The sequence below is a fragment of the Amphibalanus amphitrite genome, unplaced genomic scaffold (genome assembly GCF_019059575.1).
Source record: "Amphibalanus amphitrite isolate SeventyFive unplaced genomic scaffold, NRLGWU_Aamphi_draft 000114F_arrow, whole genome shotgun sequence".
In the NCBI taxonomy this organism is placed as follows: Eukaryota; Metazoa; Arthropoda; class Thecostraca; order Balanomorpha; family Balanidae; genus Amphibalanus; species Amphibalanus amphitrite.
The window spans coordinates 925696-944325 of record NW_024881609.1 but is presented as its reverse complement, the minus strand read 5'-3'; the positions used below and the strand labels follow the sequence as shown (position 1 = coordinate 944325).

Below are 18630 nucleotides of genomic sequence, written 5' to 3'. Positions count from 1 at the left end.
CCCTCTCTGTATCCGTATTTGTGAGACGAAAACAGACCGCAGGCAGTACGGGGACAGGTTTATTTGCAGCGTTTTACCCTCACATGATTGCGCCGATTTCTCCGTCGCACACCCGGGGTTGACACACTACCGTCGTATATTTGGAGGACACCCGTCTGGCGCCCTCCCAGTCCTGGTTCCACACCACTCTGCGCTATATACATGACACCGCACCAGCGGCGCCGTCTAGATGATGATCTTGGTGTCGCCGAGCTCCTCGTCCGAGGGGAGCTCGATGAGCGCCGGGTCGATCAGGTTCGGGTCGAGCAGTGGCCGGCCCTCGGACTCGCGAAGGTGCAGCTGCAGGTACGCCTCCCGGTGCGCCCAGTCCAGACCCCTGTCACACGAGCACAGGAAGGCTCGTCAGCTGGCGGTTAGGTCACACAGCGTACTTTGCTGTTCAGTTTACAGTTTACACCACTGGACGACATCACGATTAACGACATTGGCGTTGAATAGTGAGCGACACTACCACACAGAAGAGGGTTGCTTGGATGCCATGCCCAATTTTGTGCTATATGTGGCAATAAGTCGGTGGAGACTGAGTGAAGAGTATAATCATACCCAATGGTTGGTGACTGACCATAATTGAAATCCACTGAAATGCAGGTGTGCGATGGAATAGGTAATGAGAAGAATGGTTTGCATGGGGGCGTCATTTTGTTCACCTGGCGTCTGGTAGGTATGCCCAAATCAGGCTGCCCAGGACGATTCCACAGCTGACGGTGCAGAAGAACACGTAGTGCATCAGTCTCCTGTCTTCTGTTTCACTCTCAATGCTCCATCCAAAGCTCTGCCATTGCTGCACAGAAAGATCAACCATTGACATCAGCAACACACAACAAACAGCAAGTATAGCTGACGGCATACTACTAATCAACGTGAAATAATGAAAATGCAATATTTTGGCATCAGCAGTTTGAAAATTATATCACAGTGTCAATGTGAATGGTCATGCAGAGCTCTACTTACATCAGTTTTGACCTCTCCCCTGAGCTTTTGCTTAGCCTCAGGGCTCAGGGTTACCCTGTGAGGCTCCTGAATCGGTCCTGTTGTCACATTAGCATCAATGATGTCCTTCTTGTCAGTAGAAGTGGAAACACATCTGATGCTTGTGGCCAATGCGTGCTTGCCACCTAACCTAGACAATAGGTTGCTGGAAACCCTCCACAGAGAAGCCATGATGATCTGAAACAAAAAGATAAAATATTGAACATTAATGGAAAACCATCTCAGCTACCAACAAGCACTACGTTTCTATAAAAAATGAGAGCAAATGGCAGACCATGCTGGATTTGATATTATTACGGAGCGAACGAAGCGAGCGTAGTCTTTCGTAGATCAATGGAAGTTTCTGAGTATGAGCAGCCGGCCGGCCGGCCGTGCGGACACTTTTGCGAGGCGTATATCTCAGCAAGCACTTGACCGATTTACAGAGGTGATTTTTTGAAGGGTAGCTTCATTTCTTCTACCAAGTATTGGACTATTCCCGGTGCATGTGGGTTAGGGTTGTTAAAAAAAGCTTATTGACACCGGCCGGTCGGCGGGCCCAACATGGTCCTCTTTAACCGTTTGAGAGCACCTAGCAGTTAATGCTTTTCGGAAAAAGGGCATCATTCAACTCAGAAAAGAATACCGCACCACATGAACCATGAGCCCATAGTTCTCTATATACCGTGGAGCCCATATACTTTCCAAAAATTCGTTTTTTTTAAACAACCCTAATGTGGGTGACCCCTTATGCACGTGCCACGTGCAAAACGAAGAGGTGTCAGTTTTGAAACAATTCCAATATCTTGGTAACTACACTAGGCCGATTGCGCTGAAAGTTGGCATGTAGTAGGTATAGGTAGGCAGTTAGGCGCCCACTAGACAAGGCATATCATAGTCACCGTGGGCATATCCATGTGCCACTGACAGTTGGGGTGCTGCTGCACGTGCGCACGTGCAGGGGTCGATTCCAGATCTCAAGAACGGCTGATAAGTGTGTGGTATTAGTGCAAAAACTTCTCTAAAACATGTCCAAAGTTTTTCGCCTATAACTTTTTATATCTAGCAAAGATAGAGCAAAAATAAAAGCACCAGTGAACTCAGCACGTCAGTGCGCATCGAATGATGTACTTTGTTGACAATTTAAATGAACTTTACAATTTCTTAAAAATTAAGTGAACTTAAAGCAATTAATTAAGTTTAAGTCAATCAAAATACATCATATCGCATATCGTCCGAATCGCCTGATCACAAGGAACACAATGACACCATTTTTGAAGCTCTAGCCTCATTATGTGTCAAGTTATCAGCAAAAAGGTAGTTTGACCTTAGTTGACCCGACCCAAGCGTTCTTGCAGCTTGCAAACACCAACTGTGTTGATGTATTTTATTTCCTTGACTTCACCTGTTAGTGGAGAACTTCTCTGTTGGTGATAATTACAAATAAACAAATAAACAAACAAACTATATGTAAATCAAGGTAGTACAATACAAATACGTTAAAATAGAGCCGAAGGGGGCGACTGCCGCCCCTTCCCCCTCCATAGTTTTTTTTTTCGCGATAGCTCCAAACACCCCGGTGATAGAGAGCTGAAACTTGGCATACCTGACCTTTGATTCAAGCCAGATCTTTCTACAACAACCGCATTTTCGGGTCAGGTCAGGTCACTGACGTATGACGTCATAAGTGAACCTCTGCACGGTCTTCACATGTCGCAACTTCGCAACGCCCTCACTGCCAGTTCACAGGGAAATGAAACTTGCAGGATCTAGTATCCATTAGGAGAGTCACAAACTGTATATCTCGGGTATTTCCTAAAGGTCATATGAGGTCAACTCATTTTCATGACCTCACCATTATAAGTCAATAGGGAAAAATGAAAACTGCTATTCTGGCGCCGGGAACGATCTACAACTATCTCAAGCACACAGAGTCGTGATTTCATGCACTCCTTGCAAGGTTGGATACTTCAGTTTTGCAATGTTGACCTTGCGTGACGTCATATTAGGTTTCCGTCAATAACTCCCGATCAAATTGAGCTAGCGAGTCGGGAAAGCCACCAATGGACTAGGAAAGACCTAGACCTCGAATGATATGCGACATGACGTCCTTCGACAAATTTCTTGAACTGGGGGCGCTGACCTTACCGTGACCCGAGGTCAACACCTTAAGTTGACCTAACCCAAACAAAAAGCATATCATTCGACGCGCCCGAGCGAGACGAGCGCGATGAGATCAAAATCGCGGCTCTGCGGCCGTTTTTTTTTTGCGAAGTTATTCACCAAAAACGGAACCGTACCTTGGGGTACTTGACCTAACCTCAGAGGTCACCAGTTGACCTACGACCTTAGAATCCGGAATCGGGTATCAATCTCTGCGTCTCGTAACGGCGCACACGCTCGTTTTTTCCGCGACGCGCTATCTCCACCAGGGGCGAAACGGCGATGAGGGTGTCGTACCCCCTAACCCCCCCTCGGCCGGCGCGTATATAGAAAACCAATAGGTCCGGCGAGGGTTGAAGTTTGTGATGACCTCTAGATGACCTCAGGTCAACCAAATTTGAAAACTGGGGTGCATATGATGGCACTCGGTGAGCTTAGCATATCCTGCAAAGTGCAAGTTTGAATCAAATCAATGAAGAACTCTAGTTTTATGAACAAAATAGTGCATTTTTAGATCTATTTTGACTGGAACCTATAACTCCCAAGTCAAGTGACAAATAGATGCCCTAAGTCGTGTCTGAAGTTTGGTAGCGCTATATGTGCCATAGCACTCACGCTATTAACGAAAAACTCTGGCAATCAGTTGCCGCTGAACTAGCCCAATTTTCCCCTGACCTTGTACTGGTTAATGTGGCCTGGTGACCTGACTTGAAAATACTGAGACCTGAAATTTGAAGGGTAGGTGCCAAAAGGTTGCCTCAGATGGTATGCCAAGCCACCGTTTTTTACGTTGTTTGTGAAAAACCTTAGGGGAGTTGCATCAACCCCCCCCCCTCGTCGGGCTAAGGTTTAACTGCCTTTTTGGATCAGCCAGTGAAACTAATAATGCATAAAATATTGGCTATTTTCTCCCCTTGCATCTTTTAAAAACTGAAGAAATTCGCAAAACAAAAACATGAAAAGAAATAGGTAGGTAACACATTTCTAAGGTTGAAAAGTGTCACCACACTTCAATTTTTACAATACTTTTTACACAAAACATTTATAAGTTACACACAGCCATGCATTTGAGTCAGGTAGGGTCAGGTTATGTCAGGTTGGAGAAGGTTTTGTTATTTCTGCTTATACTGTAGCCCAGCATTCGGAGTCTCTCCGACGATGAAGATTCATTTCCACTCTGGCCCGTCTGGCCAATCCCCAGACTGGAAAAAATACACGTTATGCCGAATATGTCCGGCGTAGTGGCGGGATTGCGCCCAAAATTTCAGTGCACGTCCGGCGTAATTTCGCATGCGCCGAATTCAGCGCATGGCGGCGGCTGAATTTTTCGGCGCTTGGCGGCCGCATTATTATTATTATTTTTTTTTTTTTGACGAAAGACGATCACTAAATTTAGTCGGCACGCCGGTCAATATAGCAGTAGGTTCGCCCTGCGGGCGGCTCTGGAGAGGTTTTGAGACGATACATCCCCGTCCCGGTCGTCGTGTGCTCTTCACTCAATATACCCTGGTGTGCTCGAACTGGCAAGCCGCCCTGAGCACTGAGCGGAGAAGCGGCCGCCCAGGTGAGGCCTCAACCCTCGGCGTGGAGATAGGTATGGAAGACCTTGTTGAACATCGCCGAGTGTCGTTGAGTAATAGGTACTGCAGTGGGTTCATGCCCACTGCCGGGTATCGAGAAAAATGATAGCGCCGACTACCTGGCGAAACAAGCGGCCGCCCTGCCCTCGGACGCCCGCTCGAAGACCAGGGCGGTTCATTGTGCGGCCTCGCGTAATTGGCGAGACAACTGGTCGAAGTCACTATTCAAGCCACCCCTCGGGAGCACGCCGCCGCTCCCTATCCCCGGAGAGGACGAGAGTGCCGAGAGGACGCCGTTTCGGTGCACGAGATGAGGGCGGCCGGCGGGCCATTGGGGCCCCTCGCTCTAGTACGTGCACCGAATTGGCTGTCTCCACTCCACGGCGTGCCAGCAGTGCCCAGACAAGCGGTACCCCGCGGCGCTCAGCGCCATGTGCCGAGAAGAGGTTGATGTGCCGGAGCACGTACTACTCCGTTGCCTGTCCGTAGCTGGCGCCAACCAGCCTCGAGCACACCGCTCCGCCGAATTTTGTGACCCCAAGACTTCTTGCTCCGAATTTGTTTCACAGCATGATGCTATATCGCCCTAAGCGCATTGAGGTATTGGGTTTTGGTGGAATTAAAAGCTTATTCGGACGCTCAAACATGGGAGGGCGTCCAAGGCCACGGAACGCTCTGTCTGGTCTGGTTGATATAGCCTTGATCGGTGTAGATGTGCGCATGTGCTTTATATAAGTGGCTTAATTTTGGCACAAAAAGGCACCCAATTTTAGGCACAAATCATATAGAAATTTCACCGCAAAATCACTTTGTGCCAAATTTCGGCGCAAGGGGGTTTCACTCAAGATTCCTTTACTACTCAGATTGGTCCACTAGGGAAATAAAGGCGCCGTGGTGACGTCATCAGAGGAAATCCTTTACGTTCAAATGAAGGGGTCATTTGAATTGCTGATTTTGGCTCGATATAGTCCTATTTTTTTAGTTTCAGCCCCATTTATCGTGATGAGACGATCTCATTGTTACATTGGTACAACTTTTGATGACACATAATCCTTGTTTTTTTCTCCAGCTCGCTCGAAAGATGATGAAATTTGCATGCATACCTATGGGTGAAGTGAGATTCTACCGCCGTGGAGATGTCACGGTAAAGGGATTCTGGGTTTCACTGGCATCCGGCGTAGTGTATGGATGTTTTCCAGTCTGGGCCAATCCCATTCCATAACCGCTGCCATGCCCCCGCTGACCTTCAATGGGATTGGCCAGACATTCCAGACAATGCAGAATCTTTGTCATCTGAGACACTCCGAATGCGGGGTAAGTGTGGTTTTCACTCAATTATGAACCTAGCCTAGGGCTCAAATTCAGCTCAAGTCTAGCACCATTACTTTTCCTGCCTGCCACAATGGCCTAGTGAAAAGGATTAGATAAAGTCATAGAATGCATTGATCTCCATGCCAAACTCATCACTCAGCAATGCACAGAAACGAATTGGAAGCACACGCAAATTACCCAAAAACATGCTAATATACAAACCACAGACCAATCGAGACCACCCCCACAGAGGACGACTCGAAGGTGAAGGGGCTAGGTCGCGAAGTCGCAAAGAAGAAAACGAGTGTGAACAGCTGACCAAAATAGGAAACAAAATAGAGGACCTTCAAAGTTGATACTGTAGCATAATTGTATAAATTTGTTACCAAAAATAGTTTCCAATGTTCAATGATCAATATGGAAGTATGAATTTCGATTATCAATTTTTTTTTCAGAAGAAAAATAACCATAAAATAAGGTTGACGATAACACAAACGTAGATTGGCGTGATTGACCGTAGAGTTCTACGAATTTATCATAAAATAACAAGCACATTCTTTAAAATATCTATTTTTCACAGAGTAAAAATGCTTAGAGACAAGCTTGAAGCAAACAATTTTTAAAGGTCTATAATATTTTCTTGTGGAATGAGCTGTCATTTTTTCAGGAATTGTGATGGTGAACGCACGCGATTTGGGATATGGGTGAAACGGTTGGATATACTTGCGCAGCAGTTTCGAAAAAGACGCGCCGCCAACATTATAGAGTTCAGTGGCCGCCAACAAATGTCATTTTGTTGTGTTTGTATCATTGGGTTTGCCGGTTTTCCCAGAGTGCAAATAGGTAGATAATTTTATTTAACTCACCAGTGATCAGTTTGTCTTTACATAAAAAACATTTTTTCATATTGGTGATATTCATGCAATCACAAATCAAAATTATCGGTGCTGTTCCCTATATCTTTTTTTAACTAATGAATATATTTTTTAACTAATGAAACCAAAGTGCTGAGGTGGACGTCTGTCATCTAGGCTTTGTGGCTACTGGCTAGTACTCGCCCTGAACCATAAACATGCAATATCAATGATCAGCTGTTTCACTTTGCAGCATCAGCATGGCAGAAGATAAAGATTGCTCGGAGGGACCTAAGGTTGATTGTCAAGTAAGTCAGAACATAAACAGTCTCAGGCTCAGCTCACTCTATTCTTGTCAAGTTATTTTTGGAAAGATGTAGGTACCTACCTTAAAAGTAAATTAAATGAATAGGTAGGTAGGTATAATTTCTCTTGAAAGTATCGTGTTGTGGGCTGTGGCAGCTCAGCGAACTATTCCATTCAGTTTGAGGACCCCAGCAGTAAGGTATGGCCTGCATCATAAAAAGTATGCTGTAACACGATACTACGCCAGCAATAGGAGGAAAACTGCTGTATGATGCAGGCACCGGTGGCTGACAACTGGGTCGAAACAGGTGGAGGCCGGCCAAAGGTCATACCTACTGGTATTGCTATTCCTTGACCCCATCCCCTGCCCCAGGCAGATACCGATGCCGCTTGGGTTCACCAGCCGTGCGCTCATTGGTCTGCCTTAGTGGGCGCCAATCACTCAGTGTGGTGACTCTTAACCCGTGCCGGGCCGGTGCTCTGAGATTCCGGGCCGGGCCGGGGGGGTGTCTGAACACCCCCCCCCATTCTAACTCGGCTCCTGGGCCACGTAGCGACACGCGGTAAGGGGGGGGGGCGACTCCGGCTGCCTCCCACATCTCTTGTTCTCTCGTCCCAGGGTTCTCCAGCCGATCACGGATCGTAGACGGGCCGGGGCGTCCGACGCGGCCACTCGATGGAGCGGCTCCTCCGGGGAGTGCGGTCGCCTTGGCCAGGAATCGCGCTGCCAGTGTCCTTCTCCTCACCGATACCGGAAGTAGGCCCGCTTCTGCCATGAGCGCGTCCGACGGAGTGCTGCGGGTGCACCCCATGACGACTCTCGCCGCCGCTCTCATTTCCCGCTCCAGTAGTTCCACGTGGGAGGGCGGCGTGGCAGGGAGACAGGATGCCGCGGCGTGCTCCAGGGCTCCTCGGACATAGCCACTGGCTACTGTCCGGAGCAGGTCCTCCTCGAGGCCCCAGGACCGTCCGGACAGCTGACGTAGCTGCGCGGTGCGTGGGCGGACGTTTCTCCTCAGTTTTTGGCAGTGGGGCCCGAAGTGGAGCAGTCTGTCTATCTGCACGCCGAGTACGTTGATGGAGTCCGTGGCCGACACTGTCTTCCCCGCCATCTTGATCTGGCAGTCGACTGCGTCGCGGTGCCACTGCGACAACTCCAGCATCTGGGTCTTCGCTGCAACGATCATCTTCAACTTCGTTGCCCAGGCGAGAAGGGCGTCTGCTGCCCTCTGGGCCATGTCCTTGGCTATCTGGATGGAGTTCCCGGCGCACAGTGCTGCGGTGTCGCCCGCGGTGAGATACCGAGGATGTCACGGAGGTCTTGCACGAGTGTCGCCGCCCATAACAAAAACGGACGGCGAGAGCACACTACCCTGGGCAGGCCCGCTCTCAACACTCTCTCCCCGCTGAACACCCCGTTCACCTCTACCCTGACTCGACGGTCTCTGAGCCACTGCCACACCCAGTTCACCATGCAGGCCGGGAGGCCCCGCTCCAGCAACCGCAGTCTGAGGAGGCGGTGGTCGACTTTGTCGTACGCCCTCGCAAAGTCGAAAGCGAGGAGGACGTACTTCTGCGCTGTGGCGCCGTCTTGTTGGTTGCATGGTGTCTCGGCCGGGGGAGCTGTCGCCCATCTTGTACCTCTTGCACGAGGCGGCCGATGTTATCCTCCACAGAGCGGTGGGCTCTGAAGCCCACCTGCTCCGGCGGCACCATGCCCCTGCTCTCACTGAGGTAGGTGAGCCGGGCCAGGATCAGTCGCTCTGCCAGCTTCCCGACGTGGCTCGTCAGGGCTATGGGACGGTAGCTGCTGAGGAGCCTCTTGTCTTTCCCGGCCTTGGGGATGGGAATCACTGTCGCCGCACGCCATTCTCTTGGAACTTCTGCTGTCGCCCACCGCCCACGAGGTATTAATGAGGCGTAGCAGGGCGTCATGCGCAACAGGACCGAGGTGCATCAGCATCTCGTTTGAAATCCCGTCCGGGCCAGCCAGGGGCTTTCTTCAGCTCGGGTTCTCGGATGTGTTGAGCGAGTTCTTCAGGGGTGAAGGGTCCACAACAGCGCCCGGCCTCTCTGTCTCCTTGACATTTCGCACAGCGCTTGAGGGCGGGTTTTTGCAACTACTTCTTGACCTCTCAATCGATCTTCGTTGCTCGGATCTGCCTGGACACATAGGCACACGTCCTGGCAAAAGCATCCGCCTTGGCACGATCGGTGACAAGTAGTCGGCCGCCGTCCTCTATTGCCTGGCCATCCCGCTGTTCTTCATCCGTTGCCTTGTCCCACTTCTTTAGGAGTTTTGATACTCTCCTCAGACTGGCTGGTCGGTTCAATGTCTCAGAGACGAATTGACGGAAGCGATCACGGGACACTCTCCTCTCCACCTCCGCCGCCCTCTGTTTCGCCTCCGTCCACCTGGTCCTGGAACGCTCGTTCCCGGGCTGCAGCAGGCGTCGGGCCTCCCGGCGCTCCGCCACGGCCTCCCTGAGCTCGGGATCAAATGCCCACGGTTTGGAGTCCGCGCGGGCCCCGCGGGGGATGTGCCGCTCGCCCGCCTGACGTAGGGCCGTCGAAAAGCGGGCACACTGTAGCTGCGCCGACTCTCCCGGAGTCCCGGCCTCAAGGAGGGCCGCCTCACAGGTGTCGCGGAACGCAACCCTGTCGGCCTTGTCGTAAGCCATTCTCGCCTTGCGGATCCTGCGGGGTTAATCCTGAAGTCCGCGCATCTCCACCACCATCGGCAGGTGATCGCTCCCGAGATCTGTACCGATCCACCACCTGCTCCTTCAGGCCAGGGCTGATCCACATACCGCCAGGTCGGGCGGTATGGCTGCCTCCTCGTGCCAGGGCTTCGGCCAGTGCTACCAGCGGCTCTCAAACTTTTCCGCTCAACCGCGGCTGGGACAGGTGGCGTCTTCCCTCAGAGTCGCGATACTTTCAAGAGAGACCATACCTACTTGCCTTTTTTGCTGTCAAGTTATACCAATTTAATATAGGTAGCCCTGAGCACTCAGTGTGCAGCCTTTTAACTCTATGTGCTGTTTTCACATTATTTAATATTTGTGTATGATATCAAGCCAATTTTAATTGTCACAATTGGTTTTTTGCAGGATGCCAGTGTGATCACAAGCACCAAACTGCAGCCACTTTCAGAGGAACAGCATGCACTACTGAAGAAACAAGAGTCACGGGGCCTTGTGAGTGAGTTCAAACGGCTCAAGTTGGAACAAGAAGCAGCGAAGAATTGGGATAAGTTTTACAAACGCAATGAGACAAGATTTTACAAAGACCGCCACTGGACCACACGAGAGTTCAAAGAGTTGGTTGGATGCGTACAAGACGGAAAACAGAAAGTTCTTTTTGAGATAGGCTGTGGGGTTGGCAACTTCTTCTATCCTCTTATAGAGGATGGTCTTGACTGGTATGTGCACGCCTGTGACTTTTCACAGAGAGCCATTGACTTTGTTAAGTCACATCAGTTATATGATGACTCACGGGTACATGCCTTTGTTCATGACATCACCTCAAAATCACTGTCAGAACAAGTACCAGATGGGTCTGTGGATATAGTGTCTCTGATCTTTGTTCTCTCTGCAATCAATCCAGACAAGCTGTGCTCTGTCGTCAAAAACATCTCACAATGCGTCAGGGATGGAGGCATGGTAATCATCCGTGATTATGGAAGATACGACGTTGCTCAGCTACGCTTTGGGGCTGGCCACAAGCTGTCAGAAAACTTCTATGTGCGACAAGATGGTACAAGGTAAGCAATTCCTCATATTTTGCAGGACTTTGTTTGGTGGAACATCTAGGAATGACTGGGCATCATGAATGTTAGTTTTATTATACTTAAAGGGACTGTCCCACCTTAACATTAGAATTGAGTTGAGATAGCCATCTTGATGGGCGTTCTTTGAAAATCAGAGCCGTGAAAACCGTTTCTCCAGCAATTACTTCATCGCAAAGAAATTTGTGTTTGATTTTGACATCTGTGCAAATAAGTGCCACAATGTATTGGTATTGGCACTTAAAACCTGTGACGTCACCGCCTTTTCCGAAGTTTCTGTATCTGTCGACTTGTTTTTTATTGAAACCTTGAAAAATAACAACGCCTCTTGGAACAGCGCCCATTCGTTCCGGTGCCACGAGGTGGAGAAATAAATTGATATGCCAAACTAATTCTAATAGTCTTCTAATTCTTGTAGTATTTTTACTTTTGTATTTAAATAGTTAAGAGGCCGTCCTAAATGTGACTGAAGAATGCAAGAGCCATTAACTTATCAATGGCAGGTGTCAAGTTCAAGTGTGCAACTCTCTAAAATTAATCATAGCATCAAAATGATAAATGATTTGCTCACTGCTGCTTCAACTCCATAATCAAGACATGCTCTGAGGAGTCCACAATCTATTGATGGTGACAACTAAGGAAGAGACAATGAATGTTCACCTTTTTATTTCTGAGCATCCAAGACGACTAACCTTGAGCCGTTTAACATTGATAATACCCTGTATGCTGAAGTGTGGATGGCCTGAGGTCGACCATGCCTAGTAAAGAACTGTTGTTTGTGTAAACACCATGCTGAGGCGTTTTGAAATAAATTTTAGTGATGTAATGTATCATTCTTTGAACTGAGTTGCTGATGGCGGATGAAAGCCGAAGTGCTGCATGTTGAATCAGAAATGCTCTGTTGCGCTTTTAAGCTTATGTTAGATTTTATAGATGGTTTAGTTTTCCTGCAGATTTCATCTTAAAGCTGTCAATAGTGTTTTACCTTTGTTTCCTGGGAGCAGATCCAGCTACTAACATGAGCATGGGACTGGGCCTTTGTACCACAGTCGCTGCGCTGCTTGTCAAAACCTAGGTAATGAGCTTTGTTAGGCCATGCTGTGCATTTTTTAAACCTTTAGAGTACTTTGTGATCATTGACGCACATATTGCAATTTGCACCTGACAAACAGCAGCAAAATCACACCCCATCCTTACCTCTGTGCAGTGTCACCCAACAGACAACAGGGCTTCAAAACAGGCAGGTTCCGCATTCAAGTCGCTTCTTGCAACTATTTGACTAATGTTAGGACAATAGACGTGCTGTACAGGGAAGGCGTGTTCTGTGTAGCTCTTGAAAAATGAAGTCATGCCTAAAATTCAGTTTAGAATATTACAATTACAAATAACTTGGATAAAAGTTGCAAAACATGACCTCTGACTGGTCAGTTGAAATGTCTTGAGTCAGTGAACCATGCCTGGGCTGGAGGTGGTCAGTTCCCTGACTTGCGCGACCTCGGGCAGGAGCTGTGGTACTCGTACATGGACAAATTGAATAGATGCTAGCCTAGATCATGTCGTGGCTGCAGTCCAAGGTTCACTAGTTGCTGTTGCTGCCACCGCCTGCTGCTGCCCTGCGTACCGGCTGGCAGCTCACTGCTGGACTGTTTGCGCGCCAGGCATCCTACTGGACGAGTGGGGTAGGTCGCAGATCTTTGAGAGTGAAACGTTTGGTCTATGAAAATGTAGCTGAAACTCTTACAAATAATCTAATAAAGAGGCAAAATTTCAGAGGACTCCATTGGTGTCTCAGTGGTGACAATCAGAACTTGATCAGAACTGTTATCATGCTGAATGCTGAAACTGAGAATAGGGCTGAGCTGGTGGGCTAGAATTTAATATGCAGGCTTACAAGGACCCCAGTTAATCCACAAATTTGTCAGACTTGCCTGTAGGCAAATTTATGCAGATGAAATGTTTCTGGCAGATAGCCCCGAGGCAAAATGCTATTCAAGCTTGTTCCGCAGCTCGTTGCGTTCCACATGAGCCACTAAATCAGAGTCACACAACTCTGCCAAATGTGCTGAAAGGCCACGATTTTTCCAATAGGTAGGTATATTTATTATTTTTCACAGACACAACAAAAATACAAATGCAGTTCACTACAATTCATTCTGCTTCAATTACAATTGCTGGAATGTGTTTTGCAGACTTATTATATTGAATCTTGAACAGACTATATTATATTACTTTGCTCATGGGCCCAGGCCAGTACTGCAGAGTATGGCTCGCAGGTCGCCAAGGAGCACTGGCCCAACTCCCAAGCTCAAAATTGACACAAACCCTTCAAACAGCCCGAAAATTCACACCAAAGGGGGCCGAGGCCTGAGAGAACACAACAAATGCACCAAACCCCAAAATGGCCAGTCAAAATCTGCACTGACCTCAAATCCCCACAATGCTACACATCTGCACCACAGCAAGCCAAATTCGCACCCCGCTACACTACATCCGCACCACACTAGACCAAATCCGCACCGCACCACACTTAAATCCGCACCAGACGAAGAAGTCCGCACTGACAAAATCTAGACAAAATTGCCCCACTTTGCAGTCTGGCTCATGGCTATATCCATGGTGATTCTTAGGTCTGATTATTGAAGTTGAGCTCACTTCCAGTTCCATCATCCATGCGCCCAAGACATTGTGGGCAGCATCAATAATCAAACATCAATATCTTGCTTTTGCTTATTAGGGAGCATTCTATAACTTTTTAAAAATGATAAATAAGGCCTTGTTGATATTCTTTGCAGTTTGCAACCTTCTTCTGGACAAAGTTCAAGCTTCAATTTTCCAATTTTCATTTCAATCCTTCCATAAACATTGAACATGTTGATGTTTACCAATTTCCTGAGTTCATGCGCAATGTTTGTACTATTCGCGGCAGAAGCGTAACAAAACTTTGTGCCACCGATTTGGCAGCTAGGAAAAAAACTTTGCCCGATAAAAAAAAACAATCATATGACGTAATCGATCCAAAAGCTTTAAATTGGAATTTTTAAACAATTAGCCAACTATGGGCCGAATGTTTGCCAATTTCGTGTAAAGGGGCCCATAATCTATGTCTTGCAACACAAGAACAGTATATCAAAGCAATTTTTTGAAGGTGGGACAGTCCCTTTAAGTCCAGTATTAGATATTCAAAGATTTTTGGGATTTATAACATTTGCAATGTTTCTCCAAATGTCTTTTTATGAAACCGTTACCTGCAACTCTAAATGTTTTATGTATGTGTGTCAAGATTTTGTAAGTTTGATTCTTGAGAATCAAGAAGTTTTAAGTGTAGATCATGGTATATTTCTGCACGTGTGTGTTCGTCGGTTCGGCGTGACGGGTGAGTAACAGCCGGACTTAGTGTCTGTGCCGTCCCGTCCAGTGTGCATATGGTCGATGAATGTCCCCGAGACCGTTCGATAAACATGGATTGGCGGTCTCGAGTCGACGCTTGAGACGGGGAGTCGGCCCGCCCGGTACTTGGCAGTTTTGTGCAAACTGCGAGTTACTGTGGAAATAAAACGTCTTATCTGGGCAAGACGATATTCACAGATTATACCTACGTTTTATCGAATTCAGCCGATTTCATAAACATTCATAAACATACATAAACATACATTCAAATGAAATGAATATTAAATAAAATGAATTGGCCGTTTTACATGAAAAACAACTAAGCATTTTTTAACGTAGGACCTGGAACTACTGGACCTTGACAGTGCACAAACACTTGCGAATGCATCAACACTTGCATTATGTTTCACTAACACTTCCATGCTCAATATGAAAACATCTCCAGTGACGCATTCGTTTCCTTCCACTTGCACCCATTGTCGCATTGCCATCCGACCCGCCTCCTCCGCTCTATAAACTCGAAAACGTTTTCATTGAACACGTACTCTCTACATCTACAGGGCCTACTACTTCACCACGGACGAGCTGACGTCGCTGTTTACTGAAGCCGGCTTCGACGTGACGTCTTGCGAGTATGTCTCGCGACGAACTGTCAACAAGAAGGAGGGCGTCGACGTATCCCGCACCTTTGTCCAGGGGAAGTTTCGGAGAAGGTAAGGTGGATTATCCAGTATCGCTTTATTTGGTGAAATAATACGTGTGCCGTGCATTGTTTATGAATTGGTTAACCGTAAGTGTGCTGTGCGATTCTATTTCACTGAGTTCGTACATTCTCTTTTATTGTTATTGTGTACCCATGGGCGAAACGACTGAAGTGATAGCCACGGTGATTGTGATAGCATGCCCTGATGACTTCTAACACCGCCGCAGTCATGATGCAAGATTGACGTAATTCCGTCGTCTTTTTCAGAGCAAGGTAACAGTTTGGATAGCGCGGCCCTCTGGAAAACGTTTTTGGTGGAGTGGAATAGTCTGGATGTAAGTTGTCCCATATCGCACTGCTCATTCATTTGCCATTAGCTTTGCATATTGCTGACTCACTTGGCGAGGAAGTATACACAAAACTTTTTTTGCTAAAGTCAACTCACCTTGTGGATGTGTATTGTAAGTAAATGCTGCTAATGGCAGCAGATAGTATTTGGTTCCTGATACGTGTTCGACGGCTATCAGCGCCGTCGGGTTTCGTTTCAGGGCATGGCAGCACTCCGCCAAAGCAAGGCCGATGCTCGCATCCAGCTCCGCTCCATTCCCGATAAAAAAGTTTACGGTAAGTCCGATCCCAACCAGATTATAATCAAAGATGCTGCTTTCAATATTTCAAATTTCCTCATTGTAGCTTCATATCATGATAAGTTTGACTATTGTAATCAATATCACTGCATCAGGACAATCATCGAACCGATTTTCGCACTCACTTTCTTTTTTAGTTTTGCACGTCAAAAGTAGCTGCGAAACCCATTGTAAAAAAAATGACATTTTTATAGGTACCGGTGGTGTCAATATTACTTTACTAATACGCGGCGGTGATACATTACATCGTTTTTTTTTTCAAACTGTCGCCATTGGTAGGACGAAACTATCACAACTTCTGAGCGATAAAAGTCAATTAACCCGCGAGTTGCTGGGGGGGAGGGCGTTAAACGCCCCCACTTTTTTCGCCGGGTCATAGCATAAAAATGGCGCGCCGCAGGCGCGCCAAATTTTGGGTACCTGTAGGGAATTGATTGAAGTGTATTGTGACAATGTTTCAAAAAAATCGGTCGGAAAATTTTTGAGATATCATCGAGGTTTTAGTGACGTCATGATTTCTGAGTTTTCGGCCAAAAACGGCATATGGTCAAAAAATCATATAAAATCACAAAATATATATACAGACATGCCGTAAACGCCATTACACTGCCAATACCATGAACAATCAAATGGCTATCTTCGATTATTGATTATCGTTCCGCATTTTCCAAAATCTTGAACTGAATCTTGGCAATTTCTCGTGACTACTTCACGACCATGATACATGCATTTCTTAAATTGAACTTTTTAAGCCAAACACGTACACATATGATAAAATGAATGTCACCATCGTATTCTAGGCCCCAAATTACCCATAAAACATGTGTCACAGGCTGCGAATATCAGTTTTGATTTTCGGGGATATGTGCCTACCCGGTTGACCTGACCTTGACCCTGACCTATGCTTTACTGACCCCTACATGGAGCTGACACTCTTGTAGGCCTTATATGATGGATTGTGCACCGTTCTGACAGAGTTTATGACGAGAGGCGCCCATTGCGAAGTCCTGAAGTCCATGCTACTGAAAGCCCGATTTCAGGTGTTTGACCTGACCTTGACCCGACCTGTGACCTCAAAATTCAACTTTAAAGTAGTCATCTGAAGCGTCTCGTCGCGTTCTTTCGTTTGCCGCCTCGTGCGTTTTGCTGCGCCTATTGGTTCTCGAGTTATCGGCTGGGGGCGTTTAACGCCCCCCCCCCCCCCCCAGCAAACGGTGGGTGGCGAAATACCCCAGCAACTGCCGGGTTAAAGGGTAATGAAAGACCGCACGCGGTTGTCTCTTCTCTGAGGAAATTCATGTGCTTGCTGCTTTTGTTAGCTGGCATGTGCTCCAGTCATCCGAGCTTGTTACGGAAAAATTGCTTCTAATCATTGTAAAAGGTGCCTAGTTATGTTTTGCCCGATAATACACTTCTTTTTACCCCGGCATTAATTAAAATATTCACACTATTTTTGGGTACCTATTTCGTGTTCACCAAATTTCGTGTTTCGTGTTCATTAAAATAAACCCCATTCAAGCTTCTCGGGCTTATTACTCAACCTTTTCGGGCTTATTACGGTTTAGGTTCTTAAAACGAATGAATTATGTAGTATGTTATCATTAAAAAGACAACATTACACAATGCAGGGATCACCGATGACCGAACTTAACCCGCAGGTCACTGTCGTAGTCAAGCGTAGTGTTACATCTCGGTGGCGCGTCGACTACCTATCTCTAAATCGCGTTTATGGTCTAAACATTAAAGTATTAAATGTTCAAATGGCTACCAAACCCCCTTTAATCTAGATGGTCCAACTTGTTATGTTATCTGTTTTCCAGAGAGCGTTTTCTCTCGTCTCCGCGTTGACTGATGCGATGCGATCTGACATCTGTTGACCCGAAGAGGAGTGGTGCGATGAACCGGATGACGCTGTCAAGTCTCTCATGTGTGATTTGAACTATAAAAAGGCGCAAATATATTTTTGGAAAACAGACATGCTGCTTTGGACGTGTGTTGCACTTAATGTAAAAAGAATTAATTTATTCGTCATTGACAATTCGAAGTTGGCACATGTTTGTTAGCTCATTAGTTAGTCAAAGTAGATCATATATTGTCGAAGCTGGCATATGTTCCTCGCAACAGTGCAAATGTCATGAAGATCAAGGCCAAGTAGGGTGTTGTTTCTTGATGTTGTTTTGCTGATAGCCGCCCAGCCAGCAAAATTGATCTGGGCCGTAGCTGGTCTTACTCTGGCTAGCTCCGGCACTTTACTCCAGCCGAATTACGGACAAGGTCTGGAGCTCTACTGGAGCTGACACTTGATCCCAGAGCTCGCCAGCACCACGGCTAGACTTAGGCCGTATCAGCCGTGTCGTATGTACCTCAACCGTACGTACTTCAGCCACAGTAAGCCAGAACAGCTAGGATACCTATGTACGAGGCAGCAGTACCCGACCGTAGCACGCCGTGGCGTGGCAGGGAGCCGGACTACGCGGTTCGAAAGCATACCAATTCCGGAGCGCTACTGCAAAGACTGGCTAACCGATATAGAGCCATCAGAGTCATATCGACGCAAACCCCTGTTCCGGCGGCATTCCGTTTATTACACCAGCCTACATCGGCTGCTGGCATACCGGAGTTGCCGGGGCAAAACGGAATTGAGCCAAACCAAATGGCTGGCTGGGCGTTGCTTGGCACTTTCCAAGGCCCTAAATGCAATTTCTTTTTTAGGTTCGTCCACATCAAAAACTTAATACGGCCTTATATTTTCAAATAATTAATACGGCCTCGATAAAAACCACTTTACCTTAGTCCCGTTCATTGTAATGCTAACTCATTCAGTCTGCCGACCCTCTGGCCTCTACTGAAAAGAACGGATCTA

The 18630-nt window shown here is 47.2% G+C and overlaps 2 protein-coding genes across 16 annotated transcripts; one reads left to right on the top strand and one right to left on the bottom strand.

The window, feature by feature from the left end:
* Positions 1 to 41: 41 nt before the first annotated feature.
* Positions 42 to 6504, bottom strand: LOC122381105 (NADH dehydrogenase [ubiquinone] 1 beta subcomplex subunit 11, mitochondrial-like). 5 transcript variants are annotated; one of them, XM_043364893.1, is made up of 4 exons: positions 6470 to 6504; positions 1012 to 1227; positions 708 to 841; positions 42 to 376 (listed from the first exon to the last, which is right to left on the bottom strand). In XM_043364893.1, exons 2-4 carry the CDS (start codon positions 1219 to 1221, stop codon positions 226 to 228), a joined length of 495 nt encoding a protein of 164 aa, XP_043220828.1. In that variant the 5' UTR covers positions 1222 to 1227; positions 6470 to 6504; the 3' UTR covers positions 42 to 225. The 5 variants fall into 5 exon arrangements, with proteins under 5 accessions (XP_043220828.1, XP_043220826.1, XP_043220827.1 ...); XM_043364891.1 differs by lacking the exon at positions 6470 to 6504 and adding an exon at positions 6428 to 6465; XM_043364892.1 differs by lacking the exon at positions 6470 to 6504 and adding an exon at positions 6313 to 6439.
* Positions 6505 to 6737: 233 nt separating this feature from the next.
* Positions 6738 to 17742, top strand: LOC122381103 (tRNA N(3)-methylcytidine methyltransferase METTL6-like). Of its 11 annotated transcripts, none has more exons than XR_006256472.1 (7): positions 6738 to 6761; positions 7191 to 7313; positions 10354 to 11006; positions 14978 to 15130; positions 15388 to 15455; positions 15648 to 15744; positions 17588 to 17633. XR_006256472.1 is itself a non-coding variant. In XM_043364886.1 (7 exons), exons 2-7 carry the CDS (start codon positions 7198 to 7200, stop codon positions 17642 to 17644), a joined length of 1014 nt encoding a protein of 337 aa, XP_043220821.1. In that variant the 5' UTR covers positions 6842 to 6926; positions 7191 to 7197; the 3' UTR covers positions 17645 to 17742. The 11 variants fall into 11 exon arrangements, 2 of the variants coding, with proteins under 2 accessions (XP_043220821.1, XP_043220820.1); XR_006256464.1 differs by lacking the exon at positions 6738 to 6761 and adding an exon at positions 6798 to 6849 and having other exon boundaries at positions 7191 to 7245; positions 17588 to 17742; XR_006256466.1 differs by lacking the exon at positions 6738 to 6761 and adding an exon at positions 6812 to 6849 and having other exon boundaries at positions 7191 to 7245; positions 15669 to 15744; positions 17588 to 17742.
* The last annotated feature ends 888 nt before the right edge of the window (positions 17743 to 18630 follow it).

What these genes read in the sequence shown, in the direction of transcription:
- LOC122381105 (XM_043364893.1), bottom strand. Translation starts at nt 1,221, where the DNA reads ATGGCTTCTCTGTGGAGGGTTTCCAGCAACCTATTGTCTAGGTTAGGT. An exon ending in GGGGAGAGGTCAAAACTGAT is followed by an intron (nt 842 to 1,011) that starts GTAAGTAGAGCT and finishes CTTTCTGTGCAG; the next exon opens with CAATGGCAGAGCTTTGGATG. An exon ending in GCATACCTACCAGACGCCAG is followed by an intron (nt 377 to 707) that starts GTGAACAAAATG and finishes CTCGTGTGACAG; the next exon opens with GGGTCTGGACTGGGCGCACC.
- LOC122381103 (XM_043364886.1), top strand. Translation starts at nt 7,198, where the DNA reads ATGGCAGAAGATAAAGATTGCTCGGAGGGACCTAAGGTTGATTGTCAA. An exon ending in GACCTAAGGTTGATTGTCAA is followed by an intron (nt 7,246 to 10,353) that starts GTAAGTCAGAAC and finishes GGTTTTTTGCAG; the next exon opens with GATGCCAGTGTGATCACAAG. An exon ending in GTGCGACAAGATGGTACAAG is followed by an intron (nt 11,007 to 14,977) that starts GTAAGCAATTCC and finishes CTACATCTACAG; the next exon opens with GGCCTACTACTTCACCACGG.